Here is a 20,157-nt window from a genome sequence, read left to right as displayed (position 1 = left end):
GTGCCCCCCCCCCCCCCTTCCTCATTCGGTGCTGAGCACTGATGAATACCTTTTTCCTGTCACTGCAGAAGTTCCCTTGGGTGTAGTCCGTTGGGAATCCCTCAGGGTTTAATTGCTCTTTAATATCCCCTGTGGTGTGTGGTTTAATTGGAGGCGTTTTCCCTAGCTAGCCAATCAACCATAAATGGAGTGTATTTATTCTAGCCCTGCCCTTTCATGGGTGCTGTTTATTCTCTTGTGTGCATGCATACTGTATGGACCCTCTGTCAGTTTGTCTGGTCTAGGTTATGTCTGTTTGATCCTCCTATCCAATAGTGATCAGACACCTAAGTCCTGTCTTGTTTGTTCCATCCCTCCAATGATGGTCTGACACCCCAGTCTGTTCCCTCCATACAAAGGTTTACCGGATGTCTGAATCATGTCCTGTTTGTCTCCTCCACCCGTACAGTTGTTGGATGCCTGAGTCACGTCCTGTCTGTTCCCTCCACCTGAAGGTTTGTCAGAGGCCTGAATCCTGATCCATCTGAATGTTGTCCCATCTGTGGTGTTTGGTGTAGCAGTGGACTCCTGTCAATTATGTTCCTTTGCCTAGTCCTCTTAGCATTTCCATCTGGTGTATGTATATCCTTCCCTATCCTCCATCTAGGGACAGGTTAGGTCCCCTAGAATCGAGATGCGAGGGCCATCTGTCTAAGGACGATCACCTTGCTTTTCGGCAGGGCCCACCAAACCAAAGTTGGTTAGAGAAAGAGTTTCCTTTTCTATATTTGTGTTTTACTCATTTAGGTGGTAAGATATATGTATACCTTGGTCCATTATGGACATTATTGTGTCTTGGTTTGACATGTTGGTGATGTTCATGAGGATCGTCGTACTTGGGTCCTGCACAAACCTAATCTATAATATAAAATACGATACCAGTGTTATGTGTCTATTTCTATTAGCAATATCACCATGCTAGTTGTGTGTAAGTAGTGAACCATGGTGAGGACGTAGTATGGCTAAGAACCACTTGTGTGGTTCAAAACACGTAGGTATCTTCCTGGAATGTATATGTACATGACTGAATACATTTTGGGTTTTACCTGGATATTTTGGAGTGCTGAAGTTCTATATCCTTCATTTCCTTGCAGCTGCATTTCCCACAACCGCAATGGTTGTTTATGCTTCGTGCACCTAACTGCTTGCAACTGAAGTTGGTGCGGAGCTGATGAACCTTGTCTTTGTGTAGCTGAATGTCCATCAGTTAAAGCAACCTACGAACATTAAACAAACAAAATGGTTTCTAGAGTAGACATTCCCTGGAAGGTTCGGCTTACATCATGTTTTTGTCCTCCATTTGACATACCGGGAAAAGCACCTGATGTAGACATTGATTGGAGGCCGCAGCCTACCATGTCAGAATTCATTATAATGCACAGTATACTTTCCCCCCTGGTTACAGTTGTATGGAATAGCCTAGGTTCCTAAGTTATTTCATTCCCTTTTCTTTGTTTTTTTTTAGCATACTGATATATAGGAGCCTGATGGAGGCCAAAAGAGTGTTAATGGAGCCCCATGGACACACTTCTCATACATGTTGGGAGCTTTTTGTGAAATGAACACAGCCTAACACGGTTTTTATGAAATCAGAGATCGCTAATCAATAGTGGTAATGAAAGATTGCAAAAGAGGGTAAAACACTTTCTTACTGCAAGGGTAGATTCATATATACGCCATGTCTTTCCTAGCATTCTTTCACTTTTTTTTCCATCAAAAAATATTGCGGCCAGATGTAATCTGTAAGGCCGGCTGCACACGGACGGATTTGCATTGCGGTATCCAGAGAGGGGAACCGCCTCCGGATTCCACAGCAAATACTGCCCATAGCATGCTATGGCAAAACGCTTTTTCCTGCACATAAACGGAAATCAATTACGATTTTCCACTCGCGGAGGAAAAATAAAAAAAATAGCAGCATGCTCCACTTCTGTGTAATCCGCATGGACGGCCTCCATTAAAGTCCATGGAAGCAGTCCGACGGGCAGCCCTTCCGCAATGACATTGCGAAAAGGTTGCAGATTCTGTCATTGCCTAGCAACGACACGGGAAAAGCCGGGATTTAATTAAAAAAAACAAACTGTACTGCGCATGTACAACGGCTAGCTGTGCGGACCATCAGCAGTACAGAAAAATAAGAAGAAAAGCAGGTATGCGTGGATGTCGGCTGGATACACCGTTGGGCTCCCGCATACAGAAATCGACCAGGTTGTGTGCAGCCGGCCTAATAAGCAAATATGAAATGCACTGGTGCATTTTCCAGATCCATGGTGTTTTCCCCAAAATATAGCATTCTGTACATATTACAGGTATTTTCAGGCATTTTTCCATAGGTTTCTCTATAGGAAATTAAAATGTCAAAAAAGTTCGTAGAAAAGAAAAACACCAAACAATGATGTGTGCTCAAAACACATGGAATTCACTGAAAGAAAAAAGCACACAAGTATGCATCTTGTGAGAAGGAAGCCTGAAGCAAAAAATGTAGCAAAAATACTGTGGATTTTCAGGAACAGAATTGGCTTTGTCAATTTAAATTGCAGATTCTCCCACACAGATTTCACGTCTTCATAAATCGCATGAAAATAAGGACTGCTTCGGTGTTTCTGCCTCGCACCATTGGTGCAAGAGGAAAACCGCCTGTGTGAATTGAGGCATTGGAAATAATGGGTTAATACATTGGGCAAGCTCTGTGTATCACGCAAACACACAGAACATGTGCCATTTTCTCGTCCGTGTATATACAGCCTCAGGGCCTGCCCAATATTTTCTGCGTGGCAAGTTCGCATGTGTTACATGTGGATTTTGCTGCAGATTTCACACCACTCATTTGAAGGACTGAAATCCACTGCTAGGTTAACATGCCACGGATTTAAAATCTGTACGGATGGAGGGGGCAAACAGAACATGACTCAGGCATCCAGTAAACCTTTGGTCAAAATCGTCCAACCACCATCAGACGGATGGAACGAACAAGGCAGGACTCAGACATCTAATCACCATTGGATGGGTGCCTCAAGCAGACATGACTTAGACCCGACAAAAGTCAGTTTGCTTTGCAAATTTTTTCCATTGGTGTGGATGGATGCAATTTCTTTCAATCCTGTCCACTTTGCTAGTATTGTAATGTGCGGTGTATTTCCTGCACACAAATCCATGCGGGAACTTTTATAGCATATGTGAATATAGCCTAGCTGTAAAGAAGTAACTAAGAAAGGGTTGCACAAAATGTTAATCTAATTTAGTGAAAAATAAAAAAAGGAGCACTTTGCAGTAGAGCTAGTTGGAACAAATTTGGAGAAATACATCCTTGTATTCTTGTCTGAGAAACTAGTACCAACATGACCAGCACTGGGCACAGTGATAGGCGACTACAGGCCAGTTTGATATTTTAAAGCAGTGCACCCCACTGGACAACCCCTCGAAGGACTAGAGATTATGCTTTCTTTTTGGCGTATGCCATTGTACAGTACGCTTTCCCTTTAAACCAGTAAGGTTGAGCGCCTTCATGCCAGAAGTCCTCTCATTTAAGAGATTGTATCTCAGTTATCTGATGTAGCTACTGTTCAGAGCCATTGCTCTATGTATCACTTTTGCGTTCTACAAAGTGAATAAGCATACATCTCTCCATTGTTATTTGTGACTGCGGTGTGCAGCCCTTGGTATCTGTCCACCTCTACTGTGGATATAGCATAGTACGGATGCTGAGCAGGGTATACGGTAAATGCTCATCATCAGCAGACGAGAATGGGTTATCATTGCCTATGGCAAAACCACACTAGTCCTCAGTGCAGGTGCAGCTTTTGTGCAGGACATAATAGACTTGTGAGCTGAAGTGTGTGCCCTCTCCATCTCTCTCATGAGCCGCCTCTGTACCTGGATGAGCCGGAGCTCTCACTGTCTCAATCAAGGTGCATTAGCAAGACAAAAGCTCATCAGTCAGTGTTTTCTCAGGACCAGGCTTTGATGACAGCTGACAAAAGGTTCCTTTAAATTGGCCACATTAGACCTCAAAAACACACAGTGCGCACACGATGCTTTTGTTTCTCGGTGTCGTAGCCCTTCTTCCCTTGCTATGCTCTTCTCTCCCCTCCATTATGGGACCTGTGAGTCTCTTCTCTCTTGCACTGACAGGTGCTGAGCGATCTGAAAAATGGAGTTCACAAATACACCGATTCTTGGGACTGTATTTAACAAAATAGGTTGAACCCCTTAGTGACCAGATGATTTTTTTTTTCATCATGTTCCAAGAACCATAATATTTTTATTTCTTTGTTGACATACTTGCACGAGGAATTGCTTTCTCGTGGGACAAAGTGTTTTGTTTTTTTAATGGCACCGCTGTCTAAATGATATTCTCATCTTGGCTTTTCATAGCCGAGATAGGAAAACCCAGTCTGTTCTGACCACCTGTCGGAAAGAGCCGAGCACGTAGCTGTCATTGAAGTGAATGGGAGCTACGGAAAAAGCATAGCACAGCACACTACACAGTTTCCATAACTCCAGAGCGCTCAGCTCTATCCGTAGGCCATGGCAGCGGTTTCCCATTTCAGCTGTAGAAAGCCTAGATGGGAATACCCCCTTAACTTTTATCAATTTTCTTTTTGTGAGAAGGGGAATGGAAAAAAAAATTCTGCCATTTTTTTTATGGCGTTCATGACATTTGCATCACCAATTCCAAGACCCATAACATTTTTATTTTTCTACCAGCAGAGCGGGGTGATGTTTTTTGTGGGATGAGTTGTAGCTTCCACTTGGGGATGTATGAGACTTTTTGATCATTTCGTGATTGCATTTTTTGGAAGGCAGATGAATGAAAAATAATTGTGTAAAAAAAAACAAAAAAAAACCTAAAACAAATGTTCACCGAACAGTTTAAATTATGTGTTAAGATTATTCTTTGGGGCAATAGGATTATGGCAATGCCAAAATCTTATATATTGTTTTGCCTCATGCAGCATAGGACGCAGGAATGATGGAGGGCCGTAGAGCATCTCCACATGCAAGCAACGATATGGTTCTCTATTCTGCAAGTCTTTATGGTCTATTCACACTGTGTAATGTAGTTCTTGCTGTGCGGCCAAAGGCGCGCATAGTTTTACCTCTAATGACCACTAAACTACAGCTAGCACAGGTACATTCCTTAAAAATGTAAAACTGTTGCAAATTATGGTAAAACCATGTAAAACCATGTAAAACTCTGCACCCAATAGTACACCGTCTTAACAGTGCAATTATTTGCATAAAGCCATGGATAAGCAAGCTAAGACTATTGTGAGATGCCCCAGTAGAGGTTTATAGCATCTGAACCAACAGGCACTGTAAATGTTCCCTAATCCACGCTGACACCGTATGTGTAAAAGCATAAGGAAAAAGTGAGGTCACGGCGTGTAGTCATTGGAGATGTTATTTTTACACTGGAAATAACACTCTTCGCTGGAGTTAGCATTCCACAGGCTGCTTTTTGCGCTGTACCTGTTCTATCAATATCTTGCGGTTTGGCTGAGCCGTTTATGGGTGGGTGGAACCAGTACTTTTGGTAATGTACATTTTTGACCGGCGATGCCAGCTAAATAACAGATTTCACGGTTTAGAGACTGAAGCTGAAAAGCTGCAATGTGCTAAATGGTTGGAGAGAGACTTAGTTTTGCCAGGAAACCCTTCAATTATACACTACAAAACAACTAATCAGGAGTTTGAAGCTGTTCGCATGGCAGTTCTCATTTATAGTTATAGAAACACAATTAGTATAAGCAGTTTCCACACACTAGGCTTTTAAACTTACATTATAAAGGCTTTAGAAATGCTCTAAACTAGTGTGGTCAACCTGCGACATTATGGTGGCCACGTTGAATGTTGTTTTAAATGGTAGAATCATAGGCTGGTTGAGTTGGAAGGGACCTCCAGGGTCATCGGGTCCAACACCCTGCCCAGTGCAGGATTCACTAAATCATCCCAGACAGATATTTGTCCAGCCTTTGTTTGATGATTTCCATTGTTTCCTTTGTTTGAACATTTCCATTTCCATTGGTGGTGTTGCTTGATTTCATAAATGGATACCTTTAGGAGACTGGCCACAACCAGAGCAGTGCTCCAACTCTGCAGTCTGCAATCGCTGACCAGTATCCGAGAAAAGGGCAGATTGAGTGGGATTCTGAAAAAGATAGAAGCTTGTGCAGTGGTTCCACTGTAGAAAGTGGTCTAGACACAGGGGGTAACAAACACCAAAATGCCCTACTGGCAGAGAAGGGGAGACAACATTCCAACTGGATTTTGCTACTGAGCGATCACACCCAGAGTTCCTCTTGGCATAAGTACTGTGGCGGCTGGTATCTGGCCTACTGGACTCATGCATGTATACCTCAGTATGTAGTTCCAAGTGTGGTGGCACTCATGGACTTATTATGTTGGCACTTGCTCAGCAAAAGGACACTTCTTCAGGTAAACGACTACGGTCAGACTCGGCCCTGATATTGCTGTATTACCAACCAACACACTTTGCCAGTTGCAGCTCTACCTTGGTGCTGATGCACCCTCCAGAACTCCACCACTTGTGGACAGTTATATTATTGTATGGCCCTGCATTGATTCTGGTTATTAAAAGTTGTTGAGCAGCAAGAATTTCTGATAACCAAGTCTATATTAACTATGCTAGGGGTTCCAGGCCACCTATCGTGTCCCGGGCACAATTCAAGGATATTTTTCACCGACTCAGGCCTAAGTTAAGTTGGTCTGACCCCGGGCATGAGAAAATAATGCGCTAGTTTCCCCTACAGTCAAGAAGAGAGAGCTGGTGAAGGACAGCACTCCAACCCACTGCGACTTATATTCAGACAATTAAGTACCTAATTTGGTACAAAAGTGGGACTTACCCGGTGTAGGTGGGAGAGCCCTGGTGAAGGGCCACCCACCTTCCACCTCCATGTCCTGGTGAGCGTGGAATCCAAAAATTGGGGTCCCCGTTCTGGTTTCCTAACCCCTGTCCTATGGTGGGAAGGGGGGAGGGAGCAAGCCGTGACGTGTCACAACCCTGGGAGGGGATGCGACCGTAAAATGGTAGACAATGAACAAAAAAAGGGTCTGGCGCTCCCAGGAAACAATCCATATGGAACAATTCGTGAACTTTTCAAAGTTGAAAGATTCTTTATTGTAAAATATGTCCGACGCGTTTCGTCACATTACTGCGACTTTCTCAGACCTGAGGAAGTCATAGTAATGCGATAAAACGCATCGGACATATTTTACAATAAAGAATCTTTCAACTTTGAAAAGTTCACTGCATTGTTCCATACGGATTGTTTATTGCGATTTGGCTGTCCCATTATTAAAGGGGTTTCCCAACTATGGTGTGTAAAAGTGTGTGCACAATAAAAGACATTACCCACCTAACAAATCCCTCAATATTCCAGCGTCCTCGCTCCAGTGCTCATCAATGGTCTTTGTTTGCTATGCTGCAGTGTTGACATGCCATATGCCCATTTGACTGCTGCAGTCAATAGTCAATCACTGGCCTCAGTAGTCTTGTGCCATACACCACAGAGGCCAGGGATTGGCTGTAGCAATCCTGTGGATATATCATCACTGCAACACAGTGAACAAAGACAGATGGGCACATTGGGACGGCGGTGCACATGCTTAACCTGTTGTTCAGGGACCTTCAAGTTTTCCGCTCTTGAGATCATTGGGGGTTGCAGCGTTCAGATCACCAATGATCTGTTAGTTATCTCTTGATTTGTGAATACGGGATAACTTCAGTTGTTGGAACACCCCTTTAATTAATATTCATTTCTAATCTCCTTTGTAGCATGTATTCAGACGATTGTTGGGATAGTTTGGTATAACTCAGCTGGTAGGAAACTCTAGCTTGTAGTACTCGAATGACATCATACTTAATATATACAGAAATGATGATGTCACTGATATCCATGTACATTTGCAATCTATTCAAGTTCCTTCATTTTCTATTTCATCTTTCCTTCAGCTGCTTTGCTTTCAGATAACTAAACACCCATGCAATTATTATCTGCCAAAACTATCAAAATGCCATGGTGCGTGGGTCATAGACCGATGCGTAACATTTAGGATTTTACTCCACCAAAATATGAACGAATGTATTTTCCCCGGCGTGACTCCACCCTCCTGTCGTTTCACCCTCTTATGACATAAACTACAACCATTGATACAAGTTTATCGTCCTTTTATTCTTTTTCCATATACCCCACCCCCTTCGTGTTTGAATCTTTTTGCTCTCCATTTTAATTGTTTTCCTTTGAAATTCCACTGCTAATGTTTTGTCTGATTTCTCTCGCTGACCCACCTCAGCGGCTGGCCACTGTGTTTTTTCACGGGAAGCTGAAAACAAAGACCGGTTGTGTTAAAGTTGGGGGGAGGCAGGAAACTTAACTCACAAGGGACCCTCCCAGTTCTGCTTGTCCCAGAGTCCGACTCCAGCAAGTGGAATTAAATCTGACAGCCTGTCTGGGACACGTTCTAAGTAATGATTATCTATCCCCTTTTTCCATGTGAAAGAACCACTATTTTATTAAGTCTACACCAATCTTACAGCCAGTCGGGTTTGATTCTCCATTCTTTAAAACAAATCCTGAATCTACCTCTGCCAACAAACCAGTAAATCAGCTCAGAAATCGAGTTTAATGAACTTTTGTTATATAAAAAAAGTAGGAAAAAAACCTGATACTACAGAAGTAGATTAACCTATCACCATGCGTCCACCGAAACCTATGTAATCGGAAGTCATGACACGCCAGGATATGCAGCGAATGCTGCTCAGCATTGACATTACATTACATTCGATGATGCAAGGTTACATTGTTATTTATACACAGACAACATTTTCTATAGCGGGTTCTATGGAATCCATCGGAGCCGATCAGATGTTCTACAACAAAAGTATTATAAATCTACACAAAGTGACGGAAAACTTACAAAGTTTTCTAGCACTTTGTATAGATTTATAATAGCTGCTGGTGTAGACACTTTCACTAACTTGGCCAAGATCCGGGGCTTTTATTGTACATCAGAATAACTCTTTCAAACAATTCCTTCTGGTTTTCAACATCTCTGCTTGCTCTCAGGGAATGGAAACATTTATTGTTCATGCTGAGCAGCTGTAACCCATCCTGACCTAGTCCTGCTCACACAGCTGGGGGTCTCCCTTGTTTGGAAGAAAGCATCCATGTTTTTCTAACTCTGCACAATCTTTAAAGGAGTTTTCCAGGCAAAAAATGATCAATGAGACAATGACCGATCCTCAAAATAGGTCATAAATAGTTAATTGCCAATGATCCACCACTCGGGATGTCCAGCAATCAGCCGATTGCCTGCCCTGCTGTCAGTGGGGCAAAGCCAGACATAGTCATCGGGCACGGGAGCAGAAGTGTCATAGCAAGCTTCACTCCCATTTAAATCAATAGGCTATTACACTTCCACATCTGACCCCAATGTCAAAGGCAGAAGTGCCGGAAGTATAGTAGTTGCTTCAGCTCCCATTGATTTGAGTGGAAGTGAAGCCCGCTATGGCACTTACACCTCCATCCCTGATGATGATGTCTGGTGCTGCTGTACTGATAGCAGGCTAGGCGGTCAGCCGATTGCCGGGGATTCCAACCGGCAGGTTTTGCCTAGAAAACCCCTTTAATTGGATTCAATGGTAACAAATCCTCAGCTGTGAGTATTAGTTCTGCAGAGATTTTCAACCTTGGTACATAAAGAAGAATGTTAGCATTTGTTAAGAAGCAGCAGAAACTGCAAGTTATAAAATAAAGCAAGAGACCCTTCCAACATACGATGAATGGGTTTTATGTATACGAGCCCCCTGTAACATGTAAATGACAGGTAGTGACAACATCTGTGCTTCAAAAGTATGTGTGGCGCAAGATATTATCCACGCTTTACTATTGTGCATTTATACACCCCTCACACATTATAGTGATTATGGCTATACACAGAGGCACATTGCCCTATACATTTCAATAGGGTTAAACCGAATGTATACGGGTTTTGTTGCTGCAGAGATTTAAAATTCAAAGTAAAATAAGTTTTGGATATTTTCCCTTTATTTATTATAGAATTACATCGCCCAACATATGGAAACAGTTCAGCGAGAGCTGGTTGTAAAACACAGAGGCTCTATTCATCTCCCCTAACTAAAATATATTCTAGAGTTAGCAGAACAGTGGCTCTAAAGGGAACTGCTCTCCTGCTAGGAGTAAGTCGTTTGCCCAATAGAGGTTCTTGGGTGGCCTTGTGACGCAACTGGAAATTGTCCTGCAACTTACTAAATTATCGGCAGCTGCAATATAAAAAGTTAGAGATATTAAAGGTTGATAATGTGGGATTTAGTATCAATGTATATAGAATACGGTATAAGTTAGGAAGCACTGTGACAAGTTTTAGCTGAAATAGGTAATACATTTAACTCCTTAGTAACATGCTTTATTTTGGACCTAAAGGACGTGACGATTTTTGGGGATTTTCATCTCAACTCTTCAAAAGCAATAACTTTTTTATTTTTCCATGAGCTGTAGTTTTTATTGGTACCATTTTTTGGGTACATATAATGTATTACATAACTTCTTTTTTTTCTTTTGGAGGGTAGGGAGAACAACACATTAATTCTGCAATAGTTTTTTTTATTTTTGCAGCATAAATGATATAATAAAAAAATTTTCAGGTCAGTATGATTACGACAAAACCAAAATCATATATTTTTTGTAAGTTTTTCCACAATAAAAAACCCTTTTCAATTATATTTTTTAAAATATTTTATATTGCTGCATTTAAAGCCCCACAGCTTTTTTGACTTTTTCCATTGATGGAGTGCTGTGAGGGCTTGTTTTGTTCACCATTATTGCGTTTTTTTGCGTGAGGCAGAATGAAGAAAAAAAATCATTTTGGCTCAGATTTTTTTTTTTTTTATAGCATTTGACTTGCAGGCTAAAAAGTGTGTTCAATGTAATGTACATGTCATTATAGATGCGATGATGTGGGTTTTATTATTTTTTTACATTGTTTTCTAAACAAGAGGGAAAGTTCACAAAGTGGGTTTACAATTTTTTAAAATTTTTTTACTATTTTTATTTATTTACTTTTTTTGCACACTTTTTATGTTCTTTTGGGAACTCGAACCTGCGATTCTATTATTTCAATAATACATTGCAATACATTTGTACTGCAATGCATTTTTGTCACTTAGCATAGCAATCACAGGCCATGGCAGACCATTTACTGACATACGTTTGCCATGGTGACCCATTGGCCCTCTGCATTTACATGGCAATGGGCTGATGCATCACAGAGGAAATGCCCTTCTTCTGTGAATTTTGTACATACCATGATCAACATTGATTCTGGCATGTAAGAGGTTTACAGTGGGGATCAGTGTTCTCACCAGTCCTGACTGGTTGTTAGTCACAGCGGCTCCCACTACAGATGGGATAAGTTTCTGAACCTTCGTCATCTATAGGACATAAGTGTATGTTCATTCATGGGAACCCCTTCTCACCCAGGGTGTATATACTCCCTGGGGTGGAAAGAGCTATAGTAGGACCTGACATGTTGTAAAGTCAATGCACCTGACTATATAACTCTTTAGCAGCGGATCCACTATTGTAGCTGTTCTTTTTTTCCAAACTCACCTCCTTTCACTCATTCAGACTCTTCATAGATCAGGCTCCTAGCACTGTGAATATGTCAAGTGGGCAATCCCCACTGCTTGATTGACCGGCCAACGTCACCCATTTGACACTGAAGAGTGAGGACCACCCATTTAACAGATTTATAGCACCGGGTGCCAAGAGTCTGTAAGAGCAAACTGATGTGAGTTTAAAAAAAGAATAAAAGCAGCAAGAGAGTTGTGCAGCCAGACCTGCTGACTTAATAATATGACTGATCATTCCAAGCAACACGTATTGGTTACAAAAATGTAAAAGGAAGCATAAAAAAGGAGAAGATAGGAAATCTAACCCTGAACCCTCTGATACTAGAAGACCTTATCTAAAAGTGGAGCATTCACCCTGAGGAGGGCAACCCCACCTCGGGAACCAGAGGTGACCCTGACTTTCCCTAAATGGTGACAGGGAATAGTGACAAAATTTAAATAACATCCAATGAAAAATAAATCACAAGAGTACAGGGGAAAATATGTTCAAACACTCCATATAAATAAATGAATCACCAGTAGAATTATCTGAACTTGAGACACAGATAAAGAGCCATTGACAAAGCCAGGAAGCCTTCTGACAAAAAGTGTAACCGGTATCCTCTGTGAGGAGGAACCAGAATAAATATACACAAACTAAAAGCCGGTTGGCTGGCTGGGATGCCCCAAAACTGTCCCTGTCGGTGTTCAGCACTGAAATGCCAGTGAGCATGAGCCAGCGTGAAGATTATGTGAACCACGGCTGTCACCGCTATGTCACCCTGGTCCCGATCCTTACTTGCGGCTGGCGAACCATAACAATTACTGGTTGTCTTTAATGGGCTCATTCGGTCTTACAGAAATAAAACAATTTCAATGAACAATGAAAAGTTCTGCAACTTTGTAATATAATTTGAGTTTCAATTCTTTACCCTTTCCAAGATATAGGTTTTCAGTATCCTGTTATATCCAGTCTAGATAAGCTAAAATGCTCGGACTCCAGGCCAATAGATTTTATCTGCATTGATACATTGTAGCAAATTATCAGAACTCTGGGTGCCATGACATGAACGCTAGCGCTCACATTTTCCTGACAATTGACAGACGCACCTGTAAGCGCAGGTGCCGCCTGGCAATTAGCTGCATTAACAAGTTGTAATAGTGCTAATTGCCAGGCGGCACCTGCGCCCACAGGTGCCGCCTGGCATTTATCGGGAAAATGTGTAATAAAGCCCTAAAGGAAGCATATGTATTTAGCTCACAGAGCTGGATACATTATAGCAAAACCTCAACTGTAAAAAAAGTCATATCCAATTAGGCCTCATTCATATCCGCATCAGAAGCTCTGTCACTGATTTCTATGAAAATATTGAACTGCATAAGGGCAGCTGGATAGAACCCATTAGAGTCAATGGGCTACATCTGGTGCCATTCAGGTTCCGCATGCACCGAATCCAAAACTTCCTCTTTTGCAACTGCAAGGCTTCTAGGATGGAGCTGAACCATGGAAAAAGGCAGAACAAGTCAGAACTAGTGTGACGAGCCCTTACTTAGTAAAAGGCTTTAGCAGACCCTAATTAGAGTGTCTACATTGCTGGTAGTAAAGCAAATGAAATCCAAAAAGTTAGGTGCTGGTTGCAGAGTTCACGGTATAACTAGGACTTCTGTAGTTTTCCACTGTTTAGTTATTTCTATGATCTGCAGCTTCAGCAAATATTCTGAAGCAATCACAAAGGATTTAAAGACCAAGCTGCAGTTTGTCACAGATTACTCGATCAAGTCAGCCACTGACCCTTTCCCTCCTTACGTCTTCACCGATTCACAAGGATATTGGCGTTCACTATAGGAAGGGAGGAGACTTCATGGGATCACGTCCATATTCATTTGCTTGTCTATTATAGCACAGCCTTATTAGCATGTTCCTGTCATTGAGGATATTACATCCAATCAGTGTGCGACGGTTCGTTTCAGCAGTTTGTGGTAGTTGTGGCTTTGCACAATAAGAAATCTTTCTGCCACATGGCCACTGCTCAGTTCTGCATTATAGACTATAAATTCTGGAAAACAGTGAATGCGACAGTTCTGAAGTATTTTAGCCATTATTTATCTAGTGCACACTAAAAAGAAATCCGTCACCCCCCCCCCCCCCCCCCCCTTTTACTAGCATATGCATACATTTTTTATATGTATGGTCACTTCCAGGTTCTAGGGTCTCAGAGAAAACTACTTTGTTGCAAAAAACATAAATCAGGATGCCAAAGAAAAAAAAAGTTGAAAAAATATCTTAAACCATCGCTAAGACTTCCAATGTGAGAGACTCTAAAATATAGTGCCATCTGCTGGTCATGAACAGTACTGGCTCTAGCTTTGCCATTGCTTTAAGAGCGTCTAAGGGGCCTCAAGGCAAGAATGATTCTACTCTGGTGCAGACCGCTACATTTCACCAAGCAATATCTATTGGAAACGTAATCTTACACACTCTTGTAGGAATTGGAAACAGATGACAACACATCTGAAATGCTCATTTCTGTTAATGGAAAATGTAATGCTTCCGGGGAGACATAAAATCCCACATCCCTCCTTGTGCTTCAGCACGTTCCTCCGTGCACAGTGCAGACACTAGAAGCTGCCTTTTCCTCTGAATTTGGCTGCCTTCCCTGGCTGTGTCAGGCTAAAACTTTATTTTCTTAAAACACTCTCTATTTACGTGGGTGGTGTCTGAGTCCTTGGCATTGCATCTCCAGTGTACTCTGGCAATTTTCCGTCCCCGTTAACTAACTCATTTCTGGATAAAAGAACCTATTGTGGCAATCAGACATACTTTAAAGACATTAGTCTACATAATCAGCCTCCAGCCAAAGAGAACACTTACTAACATACAGCCTGGTCAAAAGAAGGACGTAGCTCACATTCAGTCCACAAGCCTCCACTGTTACAGGGAAATCCTTTGGGCCTTTGTAGTCATTTTTAGTAAGATCTAAGGCTAAAATTCTAGCTTTTATGCCGTGGAAGGGATTGGTCACTTTATTGCTAATGTACACCAACAAATGTTAAAAGGAACCTGTCATCACCTTTGGGCCCCATTAACTGCATTATAGGTCTCTAAAGGTGAGGGAACAGGGAGTCTGTGGAGCGGTCTCCCATACTTTCTGGTTACCCCGTTCCTGTACTATATGCCCGTGCAGATAGCGTGGCTCTTTTCAGACGGCTTTGTGCATGCGCTTTTCCATAGAGATGAATAGTAGAGCGCGTACATCCAGCTGTCTGAAAAGAACCATGGTGCACATGCTGGAATGGGGCACCCGGTGATTATGGAACACAGCTCCCCGTTTCCTCACCTTAAAACCCCATAATACAGTTTATAGGGTTGAAAAGGTGATGACAGATTCCCTTTAACCTCTTAAGGACCAATAGCAGATGTACAGTGCGGGATTAAAGCCTCTGCTCCTGCATTTAAGAAGGAGCAATTGAGTCCTCAGCTGTCAAACAGAGCCAAAGGCCTGGAGGAGAAGGGAGAAGCTGTTTGTAACCGCTTCTGCCTTCTATTTTCCAGGCTACATAGCACACAATGAGTGCTATGTACTAAAGAGTAAAAGCAGAAGTATTAGTTCCGCTATGTGACCCGGCGATTACGTGACTATCGGGTGTCTTCTGCCACAGCAGAGGTGCAGGGTCCTAGCAGACCCAGATCAGCTATGCTAGTGAATACTGTCGCACTAGGGGGATGGATGTCCTAGCTATAGCGGAAAAGTGTGAAATAAAAAATGGCAATGTGAATGACCTTTAGAGGTTTTATATGAAATTATAGGGGACATAGGTGGTAAAAAAATATGGTTAGAAAAATCATTTAAGAGAAACAGAATAAAATAAAAATCTATACATAAAAAAGAAAGCGACCCACTACCGACGCCAACCGAAACAGTCGCCGTATGCGCCCTGTAATCTGAAACTAAACAAATTATATATCAAAACATTCGAAACAAAGTTAGATAGAAACCCTTTTTCATATTTTATTTTAGTGTAAATATACTAATTTTAAAAACTAACAATAGTTTTTTTTACCACTAATAAAGCGGGGGGGGGGGGGGGGGAGTTAGTGAAAAAAGGATATAAAAATAGCCCTATATGTCATGAAAAAAAGTTGCAAAAATTGTTAAGATAGCTGAAGAAAAAAAAATCCGGCAGTAAAGCCACCACTTGGATAAAATCCCTTAAAAGTGTCAGATCCTTTAGGATCAAAACACCCTTGGTCTTTAAGGAGTTAAAGGTTTGATATTTAGTCAGTACCTATAGGAGATGATTACCTGTCATTTATTTTTCCTCACTTTTTGCTGCTTAGCTACTTTTTAAGTTCCATTCTACTAGCATAGAGTTGTCATCTTCAACTATAGTTTGTAAAATCCCCCCTGTCTAAACAATGGTTTAGGCTGCAGGAGTCAGTGGGTGTGTCTCCCTGAACCAATGATAAAACAGGAGGTGTGTCCCAGACCACTTCGGATAAGGCACTGGAGCTAAACTGTAGATATAGATCACAGCTCTGTCCTAATAGAACAAAGGAGCAAGATCTGAGGAGAAATAAATAGCAAGTTATCATCCATTTTAGGTAATGACTGGCATATCAATTTAAAGCTCCTGACTGGAGCATCACTTTAAGAATTACTGGATGGCACTTACTCTTATATTCGTATTTAAATTTCTATGCCGATTTCTCTATTAGTGAAGTCACATCCTCTTGCTTGGACAGCTTTCTGTCCCATCCTTAATAGCATACCCATCCATATGATTGCTGCAGATGGAGGGGCATATGATTGACATGTCAATGAGCCTCCTCCATAGTAACACTGGGCACAGGAAACTAGTGCAGGAACAGTACAGTAAAAGCTAAATGACTCATCTTGTCACATGCTGCTCAGTCTGCAGCCATCTTGTGAACAGAAGAGAGGGCATGACTTCCCTAATATAGAAAACAGCACAAAAGTTAAAAAAGGGTATATTAGTAAGTGGCATATAAACATCATGAATGCTCATTGGTATAGCTAGCCTCTTTAAGACTCTAATTTAGTCATGAAATTGTCAAAATCCACAACACTTGTCTCCCTCGGTCTCAAAGATATGACTGAATGTAAATAAGAACATAAATATGGAGACCATGCTCCTTATGTATGTCAATATCTTGCTTCATCTCTAAACAATTGATGACCTACCTGCAGGATAGGTCTTCAGTAGCTGATAGGTAAGGATCCAATGCCTTGGACCCCAACTGATCAGCTGTTCCACAGGCTGCTACATCAGGGAACCGAGCTGGAAGCACGCAGCTCCATCCATACCGCAGTGGCCCAGCATGTTATTGCTGGAAGAGCTCTCATTCAGTGAGAGCTGTGCCTGCAATACCATTCTGGACCACTGCAGTATGTACAGAGCTGTGTGTTTCTAGCTCTGTACACCTACACTCCGGCCCAGCAAACAACTCGTCGGCAGAGTTTGTGGGTGATGGACCCCCGGCGATCAGATTTTGTTGACATACTTGAGGATAGGTCAATCATTTATTTAATGGCCTATCCTCTGGATAGGCCATTAACAGTAGATTGGCAGAGTTTTGCTCCCCAGGACCCCTTCTGATCAGATGTTTGCTGGGCTGGTGTGCATGTACACTCAACTCATTTCTGCAGAAAGCATACAGCTCCATTCTCACTGCAGTGGCTAAACTTAGAATTACAGGTCAAGTTTCCACTGAAGTGCATGAGCGCACTGGCCCAGGCAGGGGACCCCATTGATCCACTGTTGGTCTATCCAAAGAATAGGCTAACAATCGTTTACAACTGGACAATTCCTTTAGGGAAAGTGGGGCTGAAATGAGACATGAAGGTCTGAAGAGGTTTTCTCCTTCTGTTGGTTCAGAGACATCTTACCAGTCATTGGATGGTACAGGCTTATGTTCTCTATATTCAATGTGCCCACGTTTGTGTATTAGCCTGTCATACAATAATATAGCTTAGTTACATTTTAAATGACAGAACTATAACTATTAGAGATGAGCGAGCATAGTCGCTAAGGACAGTTACTCGATCGAGCATTGTCCTTAGCGAGTACCTGCCCGCTCGGAAGAAAAGGATCGGCTGCCGGCGTGGGTGATAGGTGACTTGCGACAGTGAGCAGGGAGGAGCAGGGGTGGGGGAGGGAGAGAGAGATCTCCCCTGCGTTCCTCCCCGCTCTCCCCCGCCGCTCCCTGCCTGCCGCCGGCAGCCAAATCTTTTCTTCCGAGCGGGCAGGTACTCGCTAAGGGCAATGCTCAATCGAGTAATTGCCCTTAGCGAGTATGCTCGCTCATCTCTAATAACTATATTAATAGCTTTTTTTTCTCAAAGCTAAAAGTTTGTGGAACTTCTACATAAAAGTATCTTGGCCATTGCACATTTATAAAGTGATTCTTCATAACACTGTCTAATAAACCATGATATATCAACCCCCACAGATCCTTCCTACGATGCCATCCGGAGATCTGGGTGGGGAAATAACGTCAACTCTTCTGTCACAAAAAGTAAGTGAACCTACAGTATTAAACAAACATATGAAAACCTGCATTATATGTAAAATAATGGTAACTCATTTTCCTAAGGATTTGCAAGGAGTCCTAAACCTTTACAAAAATAAAAGGACTCTCTGGTTTCAGGACAAAATCCTTCCCCAAGACAGTCTGCCTCCCCTCCAATCCACCAGTTTTGTTCTTTTTCTTTTACACCCATCTAAGATGGCAGTCATTTTCTAACTACCTTATGCACATTTGTGCACTGCTGTCTGATTGACCAGTGCTGATCACATGAGCAGTTCTGGCCAATCAGAGAACAGGCATAGTGCATTGGTAGTCTAACATTATCAATGAACTATGGAGATTAGGTAGTTTAAAGATTCCATCGGCTATTATGGATGTCTGAAAACAGGACCCGGAAATGGCCGATAGTAGGAAAGGCAGAGAGGATTAACCGCAGGTAATAGACCCTACTCCTCTGGTCATGGACAGAATTTTGTTCTGAAACTGGAGGGTCGCTTTAAAGCTGTTTAGTCCAGTTTCCTGAGATCAACCTATACCCATGTGTAAAATAGAAACAAGGCATATGTAGTAGGTGAATCTTACTAAAGAGTAACGATCACAAGTCAGTGGTAAACAGGAGTGCACTAGAGAATGATACGCCAAATTTATTGAAAGGTCCACTTCCTACTGGAGGGAGATCACAGAATTTCTAAGCCAGCTAATGGAAATGCCAGTCCCACTCGACCCAGGCATATGCTTATTGGGAATCTTGGACGAGGATAAATTGCTCCCAAGGTTATGTTACAAATTAATATTTTATTCTTAATTAGGCGCTGTACTTTGCAATATACCTTATAAGAGCAAAAACTCCTCTTCTCCATTTATCAGCCACTTCTTTCCCTCCCCCTGCCACGTACATTGATCATACTGCTAAAATCTGCATCATCTCATTGAGTTATCAGGTTACATGCAGACCATAGAAGTCTATAGAGAGAGAGATGGAAGCAGTTGCAGACTGAAAGAGGCAGAGAGATACATTGATATCCTGTGGAAGGCTCTAGTGCGTTTTCTATCTTACACTAGCACTTTATTCACATATACACTGCTCAGTACTGCTGTATAATATCCTTCATGCTGCTGCTTTTATAGAGAGCTAAAGAAGGAGGATCTCTTCCTTTGTATACACTGTGTATGGAGACATCATAGTAGCTGTCTCCACCCACTAGATCAGGGAAAACGGACAATTAAAGATCGAGCTTGCAGAGAGGAAACCGGTTGAAAAATTCCATATACATGTCATATAATGGTCAGAAGTAATGTTCATTCCTCATGTTGTACTTCTGGTATATTTTAACAGACTGATTTCTGTGTTATGTCGCAGGTCCCCCTGTTGGAGGCACCCAAAATGTGAATAAGAATGCAGAACAACAACGGCAACAGCCAGGTAGGAACCATAGAAAAAAAAAAAAAAAGCTAAAAACACAACAATGTAGGGAGAGATTTATTAAAGCTATTGCGCCTGGATTTTGTCCTAAAATGCAACTTTTTCTGGTCTAGTTACTGTGTGCCTAATTTTTGAACCTAGTGCGCCTGGTTTTTTTTTTTAATCTGCATGACGGGTCACGTTATTTCATTTCAGTCTGAATTTAGGTGGTGCAGCAGTTTCAACTTGATTTAGAACATGCAATGTTTTTTAAAAAGTGACATAAAAAGTCACACAGCTACTTCAGTGCTTGTCGGACGGGAACATGTCATTTACATATATTTTAACTGGTGGGAGATATGTCATTAATAAGTGATGTCTCCCCATAACGGTTCCTCCATACAATATTTGTTCACCAACAGATATCACTTCACATATAGTTTGCTCTTCTAGTTATCAGGGAGTTCACCTGACGTGGCTTTTCGGAGTAGGGCTGGTGGTGTGCACTCA

The 20,157-nt window shown here is 41.9% G+C and overlaps 1 protein-coding gene across 3 annotated transcripts in view; it reads left to right on the top strand.

Annotated features, from left to right (window-relative positions):
- Window positions 1–20,157, top strand: part of FLI1 (Fli-1 proto-oncogene, ETS transcription factor) — a 75,665-nt gene that overhangs the window by 44,030 nt on the left and 11,478 nt on the right. For all 3 annotated transcript variants that reach the window (XM_066607250.1, XM_066607253.1, XM_066607252.1), the window contains exons 6-7: window positions 18,168–18,233; window positions 19,606–19,668. In XM_066607250.1, coding sequence (XP_066463347.1) covers window positions 18,168–18,233; window positions 19,606–19,668 — 129 coding nt within the window. The remainder of the gene's footprint in view (window positions 1–18,167; window positions 18,234–19,605; window positions 19,669–20,157) is intronic.

Source organism: Eleutherodactylus coqui, chromosome 6 (genome assembly GCF_035609145.1).
Source record: "Eleutherodactylus coqui strain aEleCoq1 chromosome 6, aEleCoq1.hap1, whole genome shotgun sequence".
NCBI classification, from domain to species: Eukaryota; Metazoa; Chordata; class Amphibia; order Anura; family Eleutherodactylidae; genus Eleutherodactylus; species Eleutherodactylus coqui.
Note: the sequence above shows the minus strand (reverse complement) of the source record. Positions and strands in the feature narration are given on the sequence as shown.